Source organism: Hemicordylus capensis, chromosome 6, assembly GCF_027244095.1.
Source record: "Hemicordylus capensis ecotype Gifberg chromosome 6, rHemCap1.1.pri, whole genome shotgun sequence".
Classification (NCBI taxonomy): Eukaryota; Metazoa; Chordata; class Lepidosauria; order Squamata; family Cordylidae; genus Hemicordylus; species Hemicordylus capensis.
The window spans coordinates 137809445-137831163 of record NC_069662.1 but is presented as its reverse complement, the minus strand read 5'-3'; the positions used below and the strand labels follow the sequence as shown (position 1 = coordinate 137831163).

Below are 21719 nucleotides of genomic sequence, written 5' to 3'. Positions count from 1 at the left end.
AGGTCAATTATGGTGGAATTAGACGAACACTAGTATGAATGAAAACAAGGATAATTGAACATGTGTATAATGTTAGTTCTTTATTACTAAAACTCAAGATTAGGGTCACTCTAGACAACAAAAGAATCAGTTTAAGAGAAAACACAACCCTGATTTATCAACAAACAGAAATACTTGTAACGGGAAAATGAACACATTCAATTAGAACATGACAGATGTATTCTCTGGGGGGAAACGTTTTGGAATTGGGGTGGCCATGCTTAACACATGCAGAAAGGCAAAAAGAGAAGAGGTGACCAAAATCTTAGTTTTGTTCACTTTCCAACAACAAAAATATATAAATCAAGACTAGCTTGACAGAAATGTCCCACATTAAAAAGTAATGTTTGTTATTAAAATAAAATTTAGTTCCAGAGACCCTATTTTTAGGTTAATTATTCTAACTCCTTTTCTTATTTCAGTATTTTTGAGTTTGAGAAAGAATATATTGTTACTTTGGGAAATACTTTGGGACTTGTAATTTTTTATCTATTCGTACATTCAATATCATGAAAAAGATGGAATTATGCTAAAAGCATTAACTAGCAGCTATGCACAAGAAGATAATCCTTATATTTTTAAAACACACAGTAGTAGATGCAGCTAACTCCCACAAAAGTGGAATCATCTTTCAAAATTTGAAGTAGTTACCATGTAGTTGGCAAGGAAACATCTTTTATGCAGAAGCATACATATATGTGCAAAAAATATTTTACAGCTCTCTTTACAACACTGGAACAGAGATAGAAATCAGAATCTAGAAGGCAGCAGACATCATCTCACAATATTTCTTTTACTTTTCACAAATGGCATATATTTCCTTAGCATGCAAACGTCTTTCAAACTATGAATGAACGAACAGGAAGAATGAAGAAAGAGCAGAATGGCATTGTATGGAATTAACCATGTACAAGATTACCAAAACAGAAGAAAGAACTGATATACTAAAGAAAGAAAACATTCATGGTAACACGCTCGACCACATGTACTGTTCAGATGGTGAGAATTGTTTGTCTGGTTTTCAGTAGATTTCCTGAACTTCATAGTTTCTTCACATCAACGCACTGAGGCTGTGCTAGGCTGCCTGTGGGAACCAATGTGAGCCGAGTGGTTCCCGGCAGTGCCTCAGCGGAAAACCTGGCTAAGAAGCCAGGCCCTTAAACGAGGTTAAAGGAGCAAGTGTTCCCTTAACCCCGTTTACTTGACGTGTGTCAGCACCAACTCTTTTCAGCCAGTGCTGAAACACTGACGGGTGCTTGCCCGTCGCTGGGGACATCCCCACAATGCACTGTGCACTTGCACAGTGCATTGTGGGATATCCAAGGGATGCGACGGCACGTTCCGGCCCCTGCACCTACACGCTGCCTGGGGCAGCAGCGGAATATCTGGGCATGCAATCCACGTGCCCAGATCTGATACCAGGATTATCTGTGAGGAAGGCGAGCTTCTGCAGCCTTCCCCGCCACCTGCCGGCAAGCTCGTTCACACAATTATGAGAAAGGGCTCATTATTTTAAATCTGAGTAATGCTTAAAAACCCTATAGAAATGCTAACTCCATACTGTCACTATAAAGTCTTTCAGATTTTTTTTAACTTTGCCCATGAACATGCACTGAATGTGAAGAAAATCCCACCCTCTTTTCTCCACTCCACTCTTTTATTAGCCTACCTGTGAGTAAAATAGGATGGTTAAAGGGTATTAACAAAGAGCAACTGACACATCATGTTACATTTCTTAGCATCTACACATTTCTTCGCATCTACTCCTATTGTATGCACTAAAACACATAATATTTGGTGTACACAAACATGTCATAAAACACATGAGCAACACACTGTAATGTGCAATACAGTACATGCCTGAAGAACTCCTGATTGGCCACAGCGACCTGCACCATGTACCTACATCGAAATGCATGTGTTCTTCTAACTTGGTGTCTTAGGCAGTTGCCCTTTTATAATTAACTTTCTAGTGGTGAGTCTTGCAGGCTGCATTTCCCTGCCTCATTGACAGTGCTGTGTCCAAAGGCTCATCATACTCAAGACCACATACAATGAAATGTATCCATCCTGGCCTAGTTCAAATATGCATGCACATCACTCGATTTCTCTACACTTGGTGACCACCAGCAGAATGCATGAAACCATTCCACCAAAGAGCATTGTGCTGGGTGATTCCGAGCAAAATAAAAGCTTCATCCAGTATTATATCTGTGATAGTCCATTCACACATGCAAGTCATCACTTGATGCTGCAGCAATCAAGTGATGAACACACATATATGAAGAAACCCCCTGTTGCATCACAGTCAAGGAAAAGAGTGGAATGTTTTCTTCGCCACTTCAGTGCAAGGTTGGATTTTCCTTCACCTCCATATTTGTGAGGGGGGAAACAAGGGTGGAGAGAGAATTGTTTCCAGTAAATTAACTCATTCTGCAACCTTGTGCATGTTTATGTAGAAGTAAAGTTTGCCATGGAGTCGGTGTCAACTTCTGGTCACCACAGAACCCTGTGATTGTCTTTGGCAGAATACAGGAGGAGTTACGATTGCCTCCTCCCGCACAGTATGAGATGATGCCTTTCAGCATCTTCCTATATCGCTGCTGCCCAATATAGGTGTTTCCCATAGACTGGGATACATACTAGCAGGCATTCGAACCAGCAACCTCTGGCTTGCTAGTCAAGTCATTTCCCCGCTGTGCCATTATGTGGCATTTACGTAGAAGTACGTCTAACTAAGTTCAATTGAGTTTACTCTCAAGTAACTGTGCACAAGTCTCCACTGCGCAATTCTAGAAGTCACCGGGAAGACAGTGGAACTTCCTTCGGATCCTTATCCCAAGTGCACTTACAGGAGCGTAAATCTCATGTATCACTGTGGGGCTTACTTCTCCGGAAGCATACATAGCACAGGGCTGTCAGGCTGCCTGCAATGAAATGCAACTTGCCCAGCAGTAAGTCCTGCCGAACTCAAGGAGACTTACTTCCGAGTAGCTCTACCTAGGCTCAAGCTCCACGAGGAGAAGTGTAGGCGGAGGGTAGAACTGCCCCGCTTCGGACTGAGTCAAGCTGGGAATCAGTCAGTCTCCTCCGCTTTTCCCGCAACCTCCCCTGCTAATCGCTGATTGACTCTCCATCGAGGCAGAAAGATGGAAGACCGAACACGCTGAAAACCCGAAGAAAAACTTCCCCAGGCGGCGCACGGGGGCAGCCGCCCCAAAGAGGAGCAGCCCGCGCTGGAAAGAGACACCCCTGGCGCCCCCCCCCCCACACACACACACTCCTCCCGCCCCACAGCCAGCCCCATCCTGTACCTGGGCCGCTGTGACTAGAGCCGGGGGGTTGTTGTCCAGTAGCTCCATATGCGCCGCCGCCGTTGCTGGAGTGGGAGGCGATTTGGACATGTCACTTTGGACCATTGGAGAAAAAGAGCCACGGGCAGTTTCAGCAACAAAGCGCTTCGGCGACGCGATGGCAAGTCGTTGCTTCCTTCCTCGGCGGCGGCCGCCGTTGTGGTTGTTGCTGCTGCTGCTGCTGCTGCTCCCCACGAGGACGGCTCTGCGGCTCCCTCAGGGATGGGCCATTTTGAAACGCTGGAGAGTGCTCGCTTGCCTTGGCTGACTGAGGGTGATGAAGGGGGTGGAGTGGAGGGGAAAGCAAAGGAGAGACTTCCAAGCCCCGGTTGCTGCCCAGCAACTCGCCCCGCCTCGAGGACCGCAGCTCCTGCCCTGGAGACTGGAGCAGGCACGGCAGCCGCTACTACAGCCTGGCGAAGTGGGAGGGGACGGGGAGGCGCCTGAGGAGGAGAGCCGCCGAAAGTGACAACAAGGAGGACCCTCTTCTTTTGTCCCCCTCACACCCTAGATGAAGGTGGGCGGGGTGCGGGGGGGGGGATGGGGGCGCGCGGAAAGCTGAAGTGACAGCGGGGCAGCGGTCGTGCAGGCTCCAAGGCTGCTGGAGACCCGGAGCTCCCTGACTCAGGAGAAGTGGTTGCAGTTTAAATTCAGGCGGGAGATCTGTCTTGTTTGTTAGGGGGTTGTCCCAAGGTTCGGCTAGCCCAATTTCGCCCCATCGTGTGAACCACCGGGCTCAGCGGCGAGCCCGGTGGCTCCTAGGTGGGTAACCCGCCTAAGTACCCCTCCCCTAAAACCAGGTTTGCGGAGCGAGCGCTCCACAAACCTGGGTTTAAAGATCGTGAGTAGCCGCGGCGCAGCTCCGCACCATGGTTACTCATGAGTAGATCCCCGGAGGGGAGACGAAAAGCTGCCTCCTGGCTCTGGGGGTCTCCCCAGTATGCCCTGCACGCTTCCGCAGGGCATACTGGAGCTTCCGAGGGCTGCACAGCCCCCGAGCTCCCCTGCCCCTGCCGGCTCCGACACGGAGCCGGCAATTGTGTGGGCTCCCTCCCTGCTCATGTGTGGGGAGAGTGGGCTTAGCCCACTCTCCCCACTTACCCTTCTAAACCGGGTCTCACTGATCGTGAGACCCGGCTCAGAACGTTTCAGCCGAGAGACCTGGAGCATTCCCAGACAGCAGGCCTTACCACAGGATTAAGAGGGGTGAAATACTGTGAGTGACAGATATTTCGAATTTGCAAAATAAAAAATAAATAAAAAGATGCAAAAAGTGCAAGTTTTAACCCCGGACATAAATTGGGCTAAGCTACAACATGCGATGTAAAACCCAAATGGTGTATGGAGTGCTCCCGGATAGCTTGCAGGGATTTCAGTGTAAACCTAGAGGATATGTGAATGCATACCTGCCCTTCCAAAGCAAAATCACCATTTGGGAATGGCCCTGGTATTGGAAGTAAATGGTTAGCCCTAGAGATAAACTGATTCAAGTTAAGCCCTGCTGTAAGGCATAATATGATGAATAAAGGTAAGATAAAGTGTGCCGTCAAGTTGATTTCGACTCCTGGAGCCCACAGAGCCCTGTGGTTTTCTTTGGTAGAATACAGGAGGAGTTTACCATTTCCTGCTCCCATGCAGTATGAGATGATGCCTTTCAGCATCTTCCTATATTGCTGCTGCCCAATATAGTACCAGTGGAGATTCGAACTGGCTACCTTCTGCTTGTTAGTCAAGCATTTCCCCACTGCACCACTTAAGGTGACAATATGATGAATAGTAGGTGCTTTTAAACTGTTACAGGAGTATTTTCAGATAGCAGGCTTTACCATGAGTTTATTGAAAGCCTTTACTACAAGTTCAAAGTTGCCCCCAAAAACCAATGCAAAAAGTAGATTTTTCTACCTCAGATATAAAATTGGGCTACACTCTAACATGCAATGAAAAACCCAAATCGTGTATGAAGCGCTCCCCAATAGCTCGCAGGGACTTCAGGGTAAATCTGGCCGATATGTGAATGCACACCCTCCATTCCAGAGAAGATACAAACTAAAAGCCCTGTGTGAAAAAGCTCCAGGCTATCTTTTCCCCAGCGCTACCATCGTCCAAGAATCTGGAATTGAGAGAACTCCAAAGGTAGACTATTTTATTTATTTAGAAATGACATACTCCACTCCCCCTCCACAATATAAGAGCCCTACAGTGGCTGCTAAAATGCCTATGCATAAAACTATACATAACACATTAAATCAGATTAAAAGAGAACAACAGTTTGGCTGAAACAAGCTTCCACATCTGTCTATCTGCAGTTCGCTCTGAGCTAGTTTTGGAACGATGATTGTGGTGTTTGTTCATTTTCCCTCCAAACATGAAAACATTTCAGCAAGAGGCTACTTGCAGTGGTTTGGGGACAGGGAGTTTATTTAGATTTGGCCCTTCAGCCTGATAACACTTTTATGAAACACATAGGCACAAAATTGCTTGCAGAAGAACAACATCTCAAGAGACTTTTCAAAGTGCTTTTCTCCCAACCATAACAAAGCCAGCTAGCTTTTGCTTCTCCAGGGAGTACTTCACACAGCAGGCTTTACGGAAAGTTTGCTGTGAGGTAGGGATGTGCATGAACCTGTTCAGCGTTCTGTTCTCAGAATGCCGAAAACGTTCGGAACCCCGCATTTGAACCAGTTTGAACATGGGGGTGGCTTTAATGATGGGGGAGGATGCACTTATGCCCCCTCTGCTGCTTTGTGTATAAACAGTCCGGCGGGGCGGCAGCGTACCTCCTTGCTACCCTGTTGCTTCAATGACCAGAAGTGCCATGCGTGTGTTATGGGCGTGCACGTCGCCCACCCACGGCACACTCACAGCACTTCTAGTCACTTCCAGTCATTGAAACAACAGCAAGGAGATACGCTGCTGTCCCGCCGGACTGTTTATACACAGAGTGCCAGAGGGGAAAGCTCACCTTCCCCCGTCCTTAAAGCCACCGCTGCCCCACCATCAGCTTGAAGAGAGCCGGCACCGTTTACATCCCTACTGTGAGGCTTTACTGCAAACTCGAAGTTGTCCCCAAAAAACCAATGCAAAAAGTGGATTTTTCAATCACAGATATAAATTGGGCGACATGCTAATGTGCAGTGAAAAACCCAAATTGTGTGTGAAGTGCTCCCTGATAGCTCTCAGGGACTTTGGGGTCAATCTGCCCGATATGTGAAACGCACACCCTCCATTCTGGAGGAGATGCGAGCTAAAGGGCTTTAAAAGCCCTGTGTGAAAAGCACCCACCCAGGATGTGACAACATTGCACCACATTTTTCCATTTATGACTAGTAAGCTTAAGCCCTGGTCTTGAGCACAAAACACCACGAACTACAACTGCTGCTTAGGCAAGAGTGGACTGAAGAGAACTTAATGTGCTTCTATTTTCAGGCAGGCATACACACACAAACCTGCCATACTGAGTCAGACCACTGATCCATCTAGCCCAGTACGGTCTTCTCCAACTGGCAGCAATTCTCTAGGGTCTCAGGCAGAAGTCTTTATCAGAACGGATCCTGTGATCCTTTAACTGGAGATGTCAGCGATTGAACCTGTAACCCTGTGCATGCAGGGCATGTGCTCCACAATAAGAAAGGAAAGATTGTGCCGTAGAGTCAGTATCAACTCCTGGCAACCACAGAGCCACTGCCTTTCTCCCACTCAGTATGAGATGATCCCTTTGCCGTTGTCACTGAAGTAAGCATCTGCCTTTAGCACCTTCCTGTATCGCTGCTGCCCGATATAGGTGACTACAAATATATATTTACTAGGCACAGTCTGGGAAGCACACTGGCGGGGATTCAAACTAACATAACAGCCTCTTGCTCCCTAGGCAAGCTGCTTCTCCGCTGTGCCACTGCAGTGTTCTGTCTACAATACTATACCAAAAATGCTTTGGTTCTGCTCTCAGAAGCAAACAATTGCAGTGTGAATCATTATTGCACTTAAGGAAGCTTTATCCAAATTACTTGGTATCTCAGATAATTTTATACAGATTATATAAAATATTGTAACAATACTTTTGTACATATAGGTAGAAGATAGGGATGTTTTCCCACATGTATGCTTATTTCCACTTTGCAACTTGGCACTGTAGACTTTTCTTATCATAATATGTCAGTTGCTTGGGGTTCTTATTTGTCATAGGTGTTGATTGTTAGTGCCTGTATGAATTCAATAGTAGTTATACATTATTTTAGGGGCATATGAAATAGAAGTGCCTAAACACGGCTGGGGGAGCGAATGACAGGGGATATAAAATTTGAACAAACTAGCTGCTCATGCATTATGCATTTTATATTCATATACTTCCGAGAGATTAGGAAGAAAGAACAAAGTAGAGTAAGAAGCTTTTGGTACTTTAAACATACTGTTCTATGAGGCAACTGTATAAGGAAAGAATCAGAACAAAGGAATGCAAAAGCAGCCCTACAAAGAGAGGTTTTGTCAGCCCTCGTCATTCACAAACCCACACAACTGTTTATATCCAAAGTCAAGCAAGGATTCTTACAAAATTCAGTGTCTCTCTTTTAAGGCATCTCCAAACAAGGATCTAAAGATACCATCAACAGTCTGTAAACCTGCTAGACAGAGGCTGCATCATCCTAGAACAACTGGCAAGTTAAATCAATGTTTGGTAGGAATGAGAATTTTTAAACAGGCACAGAGCTTCAATGAAGGTTTTACTGGGATTGTGTAAAACCCCATGGAGAAATTTCGCTAACTTGCTTTCCTCAAAATTCCTTGGATGTTCTTGCCTAAGCAAAATTCTACACATTTGTCTCAGATTTTCATTTGACCCAAACTGGCAGCCACCTGTAGTTGTCCAAAATCCCTAGAGAAATTTCGCTAGTTTTACTGAAGCTCTTTGAACCTCTCTCGAAATTCTTCAGATATTTTACCTAAGCAGCAATGTCCAAATTAGTCTCAAATATTGCTTTCACCGGCAACTTTGGCTGACATGAACCACAGCCCTCCAGTGATGGAAGGAGGGTAATGGGTCCTCATGAAGCCTTAAGTGTTCTTGTGCTCAGGGCTTCTTTGCACAGCAGACCAGATGCAGAGGGGAAGGGGGAAACAATTTTCACTGGTCCTGCAGTCTTCAGCCTCGAGGGTTGTGAAGCCCACAGGAACTGTTCTATCCAGTAATCTTTTATGTTTTGTTGTTTAGACATTTGTCCCAGCGGGTAACCTGTAGAACATATGTAGGGGTGGAGTAAAAGGGAGGGAAAGGAGGAGAAAATGGAGTTGTCTCTGAATAAACTCTTCGTTAATTCCATGCAAGATTACTTTATGTTTGTGAGGGAAGAAGCTATGAACAGGAACATATTTATACAAGTGGACACAGCTTTTGGAGAGGGGGAAGAGATATTAAAGATTTATCCCCTCTCCCCCTGGGTGCCCAGTCTGCTGAACAAAGAAGCCTTCAGTGCAGAGATGATGAAGGCTTCTTGCACACATAACAGCCTTCCACAGCCCTCCTTCCATGGTTGGAGGGCTGAAGATAGGGTTGCCAACATCACGTTGGTTGAATTCAGGACATGAGTGAGGGGCCACCTAGGGGCGAGGCTTGGCCCCATGTAGCAAGGAGATAGGGATAGAGATAAGAGCACAAAATTTGAAGAAAAGCTACAGGACTGTATACTTTCCCTAGTTTCTGCTGATCTTACGTGCAATGCCAAAAGATACTGGGGTATCCTCTCATCAGGGGGCAAAGACAGGTGCAGCACCCAAGACTGTAGCTCTATGCAGGCTCACAGCAGGAACACTGAGGATCCCTAGCAATCAGACCCAAATGAAGGACTCATAGCCTCTAAAGCATAGCCTCAGCCTTTAAGGATTCTTTCTGGGTTTTCTGTTCAGGGAGTTCTGGGCTCTTCAGCCAGGCAAAACACAAGATTAGATCTCATGGAGGCCCATTACGAAGAGAGTTCCCAGGGACACAGGGTGCCAAGAACAGCCAAATCACAAGTGTCCCACAGAGGGCGTTCTCGTGATTCTGAATCTCCGAATCAGATTCTCGTGATTCTGAATATCACAATAGTGGCTCAACAGCCTGATGATTTTGGCACCAAAAAAAAGGGGGGGGGGAGAAGAAGGAGAAAAGGGTTAAGAGCAACAAGACAAGTTCTTTGTGGAGCAACATTCTGGGGTAGTAGTTAGCAGCAAAGGTTACTGAACTCCCACAGGACATCTAGCTTAGAGATGTTATCACAAAAACAATATTATAGGAACTGTATCCTGACCAGAACTCCAAGCACTGGACCAAGTGGAAGCTGGTAAGGGCAGGGGAAAACCTGTCCAGGTGATGGGCTGGAAGAGGTGGGGACCCCAGTTCCCATTCAGATGCAGAGGTGCACTTAGGTAATTTTGGAGCCTGGACCTAAAGGCCTTTGGAGTGTCTCCTTTCCAACTGCAAGTTAAACATAACCCCCCCCCCACACACACACACACTGAGGCGGGTCTCACGATCTGTGAGACCCGCTTTTTCCCAAACTGCGGGGAGAGCGGGCTAAGCCCGCTCTTCCCGCAGATGACTGGGCAGAGGGCCCTGGGCGGCTGGATTGGCTGCCCACACGATTGCCGGCCCCGTGACGGAGCCAGCAGGGGCTGGGAGGAGCAGGGGCCACACGGCCCCCGGAAGCCCCAGTATGCCCTGCGCCAGTAAGCAGGGCATTCTGGGGAGACCCTTGGAGCCAGGAGGCGGCTTTTCACCTCCCCTCCAGGGGTCTACTCATGAGTAGCCATGCTGCAGCTACTCACGAGCAGATAACTACTTGCTCCGCAAACCCAGGCTATGGGGAGGACAACAGGAGCAGTTTAACCGCTTGAGAACCACCTGGCTCGCAGCCGAGCCTAGTGGTTCTGACAATCGGCAAAAATTGTCAGAACTACCAATTGGAGGCTAGCCTAATTTTTACTGATTTTACCCCACTCACTATTTTTAACTTGTGGGTTCTTGAGGGCACAAACAGCAACTGATCTCACAAGAATATAAGAATACTAGTATTTTTAAGCCCGTTAAAATAACGGGTGCTAGTACCTTTCCCGCCCCTTTCTTCCTTCTCCCTCTCTCTCGCCCTCCTTTCCTTCCTTTTTTCTTTCTTTCTCTCTCTCTCTCTTTCATTCCTTCCTTTTTTCTCCCTATCTTTCCTTTCCTTCATTTCTTCCCCCTCTTCTCCTTCCCTTCTTTCTTTTTTCTTTCTCTTTCCCTCTTTTCTTTCTTTCTTCTCTCTCTCTCTCTCCATTCCTTCCTTCTCCCTCCCGAGTGTTGAGGCCCTGGACTTCAACCCAGAAGCCCAGGGGTAAGAGTGCCTCTGTTGAGTTGATGACCAAAGCAACAAGGCACTACTGTTTCCAATATGCATACTCAAAATAAGTTCCTCTAGTTGATTGCAGTTTGAAGTACTCTGAACAGAGGGATACTCTCCTGGGCTAGAATGCACTTGACACATTTTCTTTTGTCCTACAGGACTCATGCTTTTTTCAGGATGAAGCAGTGGGGGAAACTGTCTTTCCCAGGTGGATTTTCCACTGGTCAAGCACTTGCTCCATCTAGCCATTTAACCCTATTGGAGTCTAGGTTTCTCAAGCATTAAATGCCAAGTCTCACTGCTGGTCCTGCTCCCATGGCAAGCTTTTGGTTCCTATAATGGACATCAGAAAAGGAGGGGAGAAGCAGGTTCTGGTCATGTCTCACCCTGCCTTTTGAAAGAACAGAGGGTGGGAGAACTGGAGCAGAAAGAAGTGATTCAAGAAACTTCCTGCTGCTCCAACTTTCCATCATCACCCTCATCAAAGCCTGGATGGGACATGACGGGAAAGGGAGGAGCAAGATGAAGATTGCAGCACTCTGCCACAAGGGGAAATGGAGAGGGGAACATGGCCTGCTTTTCTTCCACACACAAAAAGAGAAACACATCATCCTTTGAATCTGATTCATAGTGATGTTTGTGGACCTATGCAAGTAAATACATCAAGAGCAGGCGCGGCTCGTGAATGCGCCTGTGGGGGGGCGCTGGCTTCTTTAAGGTAAATGGAGCCGGTGCTCCGTGCCGTCCAGCAGCCCCCGCAGTGGGGAATCACCTCCGCCACTCACCTGGCTCCCGCGGAGGTGAGCTCCCGCCAGTGGCCAGGTGAGTGGCAAAGGCGATTCCCGGCCATGGGGGCTGCTGGGCGGCACGGAGCACTGGCTCCATTTACCTTAAAGAAGCCCCCCCACCGGAGGAGAGTTCATGAGCCACACCTGATCAAGCGGGGATAAATATGTTCTTACTTTCATTGATGACTATTCTAGATACACATACCTAACCTAGATATACATACCTAATAAGTGAAAAAAGGGACAAGTACTAGAAAGACTAAAATAATATGTTGCAAGAATGAGCAACAAGTTTGCGAGAAAGCCACAGACCCTCTGCACTAACAATTGTGGTGAATACACCGGGAATAATGTTGTAAGATTCCTAAAGGAGGCACTGAACACCAAAAGACTGTTTCTTATACTCCAAAGCAAAATGGAGTGGTGGAAAGAAACAACCATTCTCTTATGGAAATGACGAGATGTATGCTTGTAGATGCTGATTTGGCTACTAAATTCTGGGGAGAAGCAGTGATGACTGCTACTTACCTGCAAAACAGATTGCCAACAAAGGCCACAGTTATGGCATGGCAACAAGCCCACTGAGTCATATAAGAGTGATTGGATCTAAAGCATAGACCTATATACCAAAAGCCAAAAGGACCAAACTCAACTGTAGATCTGAGGAAGGAATACTTGTTAACTATTCCATAGGATGTAAAGGACATAGGATTTTAGATATTGTCACAGAAACAATTAAAATATGCAATGTAGCATACTTTAGTGAAAATGAAAAACCAACCACTAGTGAACTGCCAAACTCAGAGCCCAATTTTCAGCTGGAGAAAGAATCAAGGCAATATAACCAAAAGGAAGGATCCACTGTAAGTTTTACACCTGGCAACTATTCAGCAGAAGAGGATGCTGATGATGAACAAAAGATGCAGCATTCAACATGACAAAATAAAAGAGTTCCACCTAAGAAACATTCCTACATTGCAAAGAGAGAAAGGTTTTAAGAACCAAGCATGTGGAAAGAAATTGATAACTTAACTGCAACTGAAGCACAAAACTGGAAGGAAACTGCAAAAGAAGAAATGGAATCATTGCACAAAAACAACACATGGACACTCACAGAGGTACCTGAGGGAAGAAAGCCTGTGGGGTGCAAGTGGGTTTTTATAATTAAACAAAATGCAGAAGGAGATGTCCAGTGTTACAAAGTGAGACTGGTGGCAAAGGGATTCTTGCAAATACTGTATATGGGGAAGATTATGAGACAAAATTTGTTCTCGTTGTAAAACACGCCTCAGTAAGGATACTCCTAAGCATTGCAGCAGCAAAGAAAATGCAAATGGATCACATACTGTAGACATGAAAACTGCATTTCTTAATGGAGACATCAAAGAAGATATTTATATGGAGCAGCCTCCAGGATTTGTGGAACCTAGTTAAAAAAGAATCTTGTATGTAAGCTGCAGAAAAGTATTTATGGACTAAAGCAGGATGCAAGAGCCTGGAATGTCAAATTAAACCAGTTACTAGTCATTGAGGGATTTACCCAAGGAAAGGCTGACCCTTGCCTGTACTCGAGGTTCAAAGATAACAGATGGACCTACATACTTACTTCAACTAATGATCTGTTAATTTGTTATGAAAATAGAGAGGACAGCCTTGAAATAATAAAGCACCTGAATAATGAGATAGAAGTAAAAGAACTTGGGCCTGTTTCACACTATCTTGGGATATAAATAGAGAGAGAAGAGGATGGAAGCTATTTGCTTAACCCAAAACAAAAAAATAAATTATTTACTAGAGTATTTGGGACTTACAGAGGCCAAAGAAACAAGTACACCTATGGAAACAGGTTACCTAAAACAAGAGGAGGAGAAAGAACTTCTGCCAGACAACAGTAAGTACAGGACAGTGATTGGAAAACTTTTATATGTAGCTATGATAACAAGACTGGATATAGCTGCATCTGTGGAAATCTTGAGTAGGAAAGTAAGCACACCCAGCAAAGATGACTGGACTGCAGTAAAGAGACTAAGCAGGTACCTAAAAGTGACAATCCATCTAAAACTAAAGTTGCCTGCTAGTTGATTGATTGATTAATTGATTAAATGCTGTCAAGTCAGTGTCGACTCTTAGTGACCACATAGATAGATTTTGTCTGCTAGTAGTGGATCCAAATTAGTAGGTTATATGAATGCAGACTGTGCTGAGGATCAAACAGACCAGAAGTCAACCAGTCATTATGTATTCTTTTATGGTGGTAAAGCAGTCAGTTGGCATAGCTACAATCAATCAATAGCTGCTCTATAATCTACTAAAGCAGAATATGTATCTGCCACTCATGCATATCAAGAGGTGGCGTGGCTGCACAAGCTAATGTCAAATTTCAGCATAGACAAACCAAAACCCACTGAGATGTTGGAGGATAATCAAAGCTTCATCCAGATCTCACAAATGGAGAAAATTAAATTTAGAACAAAACACATTGAAACCAAATATCATTATGTGCAGGATGCACTAGAAAATTGACTTGTAATGTATTGTTCAAGTAAACAAATGGTAACAGATGTGCTAACTAAGCTGTTGCCCAGGGATCGTTTCAAAACCTTGAGAGAGAAGTTAGGACTTATAGACAGCAGCACCAGCCAATGAGAAGGAATGTTGGAGCTAGGACCCTGGCGGGTTGCAGCCGCAATGTCTCATAGTGACTACTGCGGGGGAGTGGGGGGAGGGTCATGGATAAAAGTGCTGGACTCCTCCCCTTTTTCAGTGTTAGTCTTCCAGTGTTAGTCTCCATTTTGTCTCTCCAGAGATGGCTGTTTGTTTAGGTCTCTCTCTTTAGCCATGAGCTACAGCTGAAATTAAACTGTAGGCTTTTTCACAATCATCTGTAACCTTTGCTTTCAATATGTCCTTGTAGTTTACTAAACTTAATACTAAAGAACTGTCTCAAGACCTCTTGCTTTGCTGCTTTCTCACTAAACTTGTTTTGCTTTGCTATTTGGGGACTGAACTGCCATTCTTCCCCTACAGGCATGATAATATTAGCATTTTTATTTTCAATCCCCTTCCTAATTCTGTTCGGATCAAGGGGGTGTTCTGGGGGTGCAGGATACTGTGGTTTCCCCACTGTCATGGATGGACCACTACCTGGTTAAAGTTGGTTTCACAGCCACAACCCAGCCCTGCTGAGGTGGAGGACCTATTAAGATGGTCCGCCTGAGACAGCTGCTGGACCCAGTAGGATTCCGAAAAGCCTTGGAGAGTTTTAATGTTGGTCCTGCCAGTGATTCTGTCAATGCCCTGGTGGGAATCTGGAATGGGGAACTCATGAGAGCAGTAGACATGATTGCTCCTAAGCATCCTTTCTGATCTACTTTAAAAGTGGCCCCTTGGTATACAGAGGAGTTGTGGCGTCTGAAGCAGCAAGGTAGATGACTGGAGCGCAAGTGGAGAAGAACTCGGCTTGAATGTGACAGGACACAGCATAGAGCCCATTTGAACGTTTATGCGGAGGCGGTGCATGCGGCAAAAAGCCAATTCTGGTCTGCACGCATTGCTTCTGCAGGGTCATGTCCAGCAGAGTTGTCCCAGATTGTGAGGAGTTTGATTCAGGCTCCTTCCAGTTCAAACCAATCCCTGGGGACTTTGTTCTGCTGTGATGCTTTTAATGAGTTCTTTACGGACAAAATCTCCTGTATTCGGGCTGACTTGGACTCCACTGTTTCTGCAGAGTTTGTTAAAGTGGTGTCCAGCAATCCCTCTTGCAGTATTAGATTGGATCAGTTGCAATCTGTGAATCCTGATGATGTGGACAAGCTGCTTGGGGTGGTGCGACCTACCACTTGTTCTCTGGATCCTTGCCCAACTTGGCTACTTCTGTCTAGCAGGGGAATTGTTGGAAATGGCCTAGTTAATATCATTAACTCATTGCTAAGGGAGGGTAGGATGCCTCCTTGTTTGAAGGAGGCAATGACCACTTCTTAAGAAGCCTTCCTTAGATCCCTCAGTGATGAATAAGTATAGGCCAGTCTCCAATCTCCCATGGTTGGGCAAAGTGATTGAGAGAGTGGCGGCTAACCAGCTCCAGGCAGTTTTGGAGGAAACCGATTATCTAGACCCATTTCAAACTGGCTTTAGAGTGGGCTATGTGGTTGAGTCTGCCTTGGTCAGCCTGATGGATGACCTTTACCAGGGAATTGACAGAGGGAGTGTAACTCTGTTGGTTCTTTTGGATCTCTTGGCGGAGTTTGATACCATTGACCATGATATCCTTCTGGATTGCCTGGGGGAATTGGGGATAGGAGGCACTGCTTTGCAATGGTTCTGCTCCTATCTCTCAGGCAGATTCCAGATGGTGGAGCTTGGTGACAGTTGCTCTTTAAAACAGGAGCTGTTATATGGAGTCCCTCAGGGTTCCATTCTGTCACCAATGCTTTTTAACATTTATATGAAACCGCTGGTTGATGTCATCAGGATATTTGGTGTGGGGTGTTATCAGTATGTCGATGACACCCAAATCTATTTCTCCTTATCATCATCAGAAAATGGCATTCACTCCCTAAATGCCTGCCTATGGGCAGTAATGGGCTGGATGAGGCATATCAAATTGAAGCTGAATCCAAGCAAGACAGAGGTGCTCATTGTGGGGGATCAGAATTTAAAGAATGAGTTAGATCTTCCTATGCTGGATGGGCTTACATTCCCCCAGAAGGAACAGGTACGCAGCTTGGGAGTGCTCTTGGATCCAGGCCTCACCCTGGTATCTCAAGTGGAGGCTATGGCCAGGAGTGCTTTCTATCAACTTCGGTTGATTCGACAGCTGCATCCATTCCTTGAAGAGAACAATCTCAAAACAGTGGTGCATCAGCTGGTAACCTTCAGGCTCAACTACTGCAATGCACTCTACGTGGGGCTGCCTTTGTACATAATTTGGAAACTTCAGTTGGTTCAAAATGCGGCAGCCAGCTTGGTCTCTGGGGTAACCCAGAAAGACAATATTATGCCTGTCTTATAAGAGTTGCACTGGCTGTCGATGTGTTTCTGGGTAAAATACAAAGTGCTGGTTATTACCTTTAAAGCCCTGAATGGCTTGGATCCGGGCTACCTTAGAGAGCACCTTCTGTATGATCCCCATCACTTGTTGAGGTCATCTGGAGAGGTCCATCTCCAGTTACCACTGGTATGTCTGGTGCCAACTCGGAACTGGGCCTTTTCTGTAGCTGCTCCTGGTCTATGGAATGCACTCCAGGCAGATATCCTCAGTTTAGGCTCACTGTCAGCCTTTAAGAGAGCCCTGAAAACTTACTTGTTTGGCCTGGCCTTCCAAGGTTTGTAAATGGTGGGGGTTTTTTGTTTGTTGGTTTTTAAAAGTATTTTTATTAGTTTTTAATGGTTTTTAATTGTTTTTATATTGTTTTTAGCACTGTGTTTTAAATGGTGTGTGTTTTTTAATGTCTTTTTAAATTTGTTGTACATTGCCCAGAGCCTTTGGATGGGGCAGTTTATAAATGAAATAAATAAATAAATAAATAAATAAATAACCCTAGCATGGAATGTGCCTCTTTTACAGCTGCTGTGCACTGTTGACACGTTCAATGAGCTCTCCACCACAACCCCAAGATCTCTCTCCTGGTGAGTCACTGACATCTCAGACCCCATCAATATATATATGAAGTTGGGGTTTTTTGCCCCAATATGCATGCATCACTTTACATTTGCTTGCATTGAACTGCATTTGCCATTTTGTTGCCCACTCACCCACTTTGGAGACAGAGATTCTTTTGGAGCTCCTCACAATCTGTTTCAGATTTCACTACCCTAAATCATTTAGTGTCATCTGCAAATTTGGCCACATCGCTAGTTACCCCAACTTTTAGATCATTTATGAACAAGTTAAAGAACACTAATCTTTAACCAATCTCTGGGGGATCCCACTTCACACTTCCCTCCATTATGAAACTGTCAGTTTATTCCTACCTTCTGTATCCTGTCCTTCAACCAGTCACTAATCTACATGTGACACTATCCCCTATACATAACCTATGTTTTTTGGAAGTCCAAGTATACCATGTCAACTGGATCACCTTTATCCACATGCCTGTTGACTAGAGATGTGCACGGAACCACGGAGGCGTGGTCCAGCACTGGGGGGAGTGTGGCTTTAAGGGCGGGGGGTGTAGTACTTACCCCCCCGGCCGCTCTTCCCCCTCCGGCGCTGGACTTTGCGAAAACGTTTTTGGGGCAGCAGAGTTCCTTCCTGCCGCCCCTGTGCCCGTTGCTGTCTGCAGAGTTTGCAAGCAGTAGAAGCTGGCGCCAGGCATGCGCACGTTGCGGTGTGTGCGCACCCGTTGCCGCTGCCGGCACACGTGCTGCATACATCACAATGATGTATGTGGCGTGTGCGTGCCAGCGGCGGCGGCGGGCATGCGCGCCCCACGACAGGATCATGCGTGGCACCAGCTTCTACTGCTTGCAAACTCTGCAGACAGCGACGGGGGCAGGGGTGGCAGGAAGGAACTCTGCTGCCCCAAAAACGTTTTCGCAAAGTCCAGCGCCGGAGGGGGAAGAGCGGCGGGGGGGGGTAAGTACTACCCCCCTGCCCTTAAAGCCACACTCCTCCCCCCACCGGACCGCCAAACTGGCCGAATTCTGGACCGGTCCGGAGGCCTCTTGCATGGCTCCGGACCGGTCCGTGCACACCCCTACTGTTGACACTCTCAAAGAACTCCAAATGGTTACTGAGGCAAGACTTGCCCTTGAAGACTTGCTCTTCCATTCGTAATTTGAGATCATTACTGTCCTTCAGGAGAGCCCTTAAAACCTATCTGTTTGGCCAGGCCTTCTAGGGTTTTTAAATGATTGTCAAACTGTTTTAAATTGTTGTAAATTGCTGCCCTGATTTCCAGGGCTTTTTATCTGTTTGAATTGTTTAATTGGTTTTATTCTGTTTTTATAGTTTGATTTTAACTGTTAACTTGTTTTAATTGTTTGTATCATGCTATAAACCACCCTGAGCCATTTTGGAAGGGCAGTATATAAATCAAATCAAATCAATCAATCAATCAAAGGGAGCTTCCAATCTGACCCTTGCAGGATTTGCAACTTCTCCTTGCTCACCACCTTAAAGCCTAAAGAGAGATGAGGCATACTCTGGTAGGAAGGAGATGAGGCAAAATTTTGTGCCTTACCTCAGACACCCAAATACCTTAGGCCACCGCTGGAGGAGAGATTACTAGAGGCTTCTTAATATCTGTAATATTTGGTTTATTTACAGATATACATATTGGCTATCAGGCAAACAGTAGTGCACGCCTATAAGTCAGCCACAAATTGGATCAGATCCCCAGACACTCCTGCCCCATAAGGTGTCTTCTGTCAGCTTCCAGCTCTGTCTCTCTCAGCTTCTCCATTCAGTCTCTGTCTCATCTCACACAAATGGCTTGTCTTTTGTCTTTCACACACTTACTGCTGGGCTTATGCTCTTCCCAGAGATTCTTGGAATATCTCCCACAAAGGAAACATCAATGGGCCATTAAGGGACATTAGCTCTTTTGTAAAATCCCAGATTCTGTCTAGGCATTGCCTTGGGGCTAGGACATAGAGAGGCAAAGCACATTAAACAAACCTCAAGATCATAGCACCATTCTTGCTTGATGCTGTTAAATGATTCTGAGAGGTACAATTGAATACATTAGCAACCTCTTTATAGAGATTGCTTTTTATTTCTTTTCTACCCATGCCAAGCACTTTATCTGAAGGCTGTTTTACACGTTATGCATGGTTTTGCCATCAAGTATACAAGCAGCAGGAAGCTGCAGCTAATCACAGTTCCCCAACAAGCATAGCTGTATTGTTTATTTAATCATATTTATATACCTTCTGATATATGTATTTCTAGGTGGTGTACACAGCAAATATAAAACAGGGTAAAAACAAAACAATTTCACAGAAAAAGTTAAAGCAATTTCTTAGGATAAAAGCAATTAAACAGTTGAAAATTAATTTTCGCTAAAAGCCTGTGAAAACCAGTGTGTTTTGAGGGTCTTCCTAAAAGCAATCAGAGATGGAGATGCTCTTTTTTTGACAGGGAACATGTTCCAAAGCTCCGGGGCAGCCACAGAGAAGGCCTCATCCTGAGTCGCCACCTGAGCTGGTGGTAGCTCTAACTGGACCTTCCCAGATGATCTTCATAGGTGGCTGGGTTCATGACAAAGAAATACCTTGGACCCAAGCAGTTTAATGTAGATGCTAAAGAGCATTGGAGACCACATGGAGCCTTGTGGAACTCCATACTTTAGTTCTTGCTTTGCAAAGCAGTGGTCTCCAAGTGACACCACCTGGAATCTCAATCTACCAGAGAGATAGGAACAGAACCACCATAAAACAATGCCACCTAATCCCACTTCCCTCAGAGGACCCAGAAGGATACCATGGTCAATGGTATTGAAAGCTGTTGAGAGATCCAAATGTATCAGCCGAGTCACACTCCCCCTCTCATTAGCCAATTGGAGATCATCCATCAGGCCAACCATGGCAGTCTCAACCCCACAGCTGACTCAAAAGCCAGTTTGAAATGGGTCTAGATACTCTGCACCATCCAAAACTGCCTGGAGCTGAGAGTCCACAACCCTCTCAGTCACCTTGCCCAACCATGGAAGATTAGAAATCCTCTATAATAAAAGGCTTGGGTGTGCGCCCGTGTCTCTGCGCCCGTGTCTTTCTCGGCCATTCTGGGCATGCGCGGAGCGCATGCCCAGAACGTCCAAGAAAGATACGGCCACAGAGACACGGCGGCCATGTTGGCTCCCATCCGGGTGGAGGAGAAGTGGGAAGCGGGGACCGGGGAGGGCAGAGGCGGCAGCAGCAGGACCGGCCCTGCCGCTGAAACAGCTGCGGGGAGAGAAGATGCGGCGGCGGGTCTGGCCCGCCCGCCGAAAAAGGAGGGAGTTCCTTTTGGTCCCGGGCCTGGACAGCCAGAGGCAGCGGTGGTGGCGGGACCGGCCCAGCCGGGCAGAGGCGGCAGAGGGCGGCGGCGGCGGGACCGGCCCAGCCGCGGGGAGGGAAAAGACGGTGGTGGGAGAAGACAGCTGAGGTGGCGGCGGAGCCGCCGCCTCAGCCAGAGGAGGGGGCCGAGGGGAGATGGCCAAGGGGAGCAACCCCAGCAGCGCCGCTGACGCCCCCACTTCGTTGACCTGAAATGGCGGGAGAAGATGGCCGAGGCGGCGGCGGAGCCGCGGCCTCGGCCATAGGAGGGGGCAGAGGGGAGATGGCCGAGGGGAGCAACCCCAGCAGCGCCGCTGACACCCCCGCGTCGTTGACCTGAAGGGGCTGCGGTAGCAGGTGGGTGAGAAGTCGATGGGTGGGCTTCCTGCCACGTCCCCCCCACTCAGGCTCCCCCCTCCACTCGGGCAGAGAAGGCTACTAGCGCCCGTTAATCTAACGGGCTGAAAGATACTATAATTAGCTAACTGAGGGATCCAATGCAGGTTTCTTCAAATTATACACATTTTGGAACATTTGCTTGTTGCATTTACGTCTGACATGTTTAGATGTGAACTTAGGTTTCTTGCCTTAAAAAGGCAATGTGTTTGTTGAGTGGCTCTCCCTAAGTAAAGAGTCTCACAGATGTGATGTTGCCACTAGAAAGATTTCTAGTGACTAACCTCCAGATTTCTGCTGACAGAAGACTCCGGAGCAGGACCTCCGTGGTCAATCTTTAAGACCATAAAGTTTCATTATGCTGGCATAGGTAGTACAGTATAGTTCAGATGAGGAGTTGTTTCTACCATTATAAGCCCAGAACGTTCTATTAGTCATAAAATCAAAACCATATGTCAAATCTGCCTGACGATTTGCATTCATCAGCTAGGGTGACAAGAGACACTACCCCTCCAAATCTACTGCAAATCCATTGAAAAATTGCTGAGATATAGCAGGTTAGATATTGAAAGAAAGAAAGAAAGAAAGAAAGAAAGAAAGAAAGAAAGAAAGAAAGAAAGAAAGAAAGAAAGATCAAAGTGTTGGCTACCTTTTTTGCTATCAGATAATAAGAATATTCACATGACTCGTGGGTGGGGCGGGGGGAGAGGCAGAGTCCAATTCACCTTTCCCCCAGACAACGATATGCCTCCTCTGCTGTGCACCCACACGACTGCACTGCTTGGAGCACGGTGTATTGGGGCATACCCTCATGA

The 21719-nt window shown here is 46.3% G+C and overlaps 1 protein-coding gene across 4 annotated transcripts in view; it reads right to left on the bottom strand.

Moving 5' to 3' along the window:
* CACNB2 (calcium voltage-gated channel auxiliary subunit beta 2) overlaps positions 1 to 21719 on the bottom strand; it is a 303174-nt gene that overhangs the window by 267402 nt on the left and 14053 nt on the right. For 2 of the 4 annotated variants that reach the window (XM_053259771.1, XM_053259774.1), the window contains exon 1: positions 3354 to 3903. The exons of 1 other annotated variant lie outside the window; for it this stretch is intronic. In XM_053259771.1, the coding sequence (XP_053115746.1) occupies positions 3354 to 3458 (105 nt within the window). In that variant the 5' untranslated portion in view covers positions 3459 to 3903. Of the gene's footprint in view, positions 1 to 3353; positions 3905 to 21719 lie in introns of those variants that run through there. One more of the 4 variants, XM_053259772.1, reaches the window with a different exon arrangement.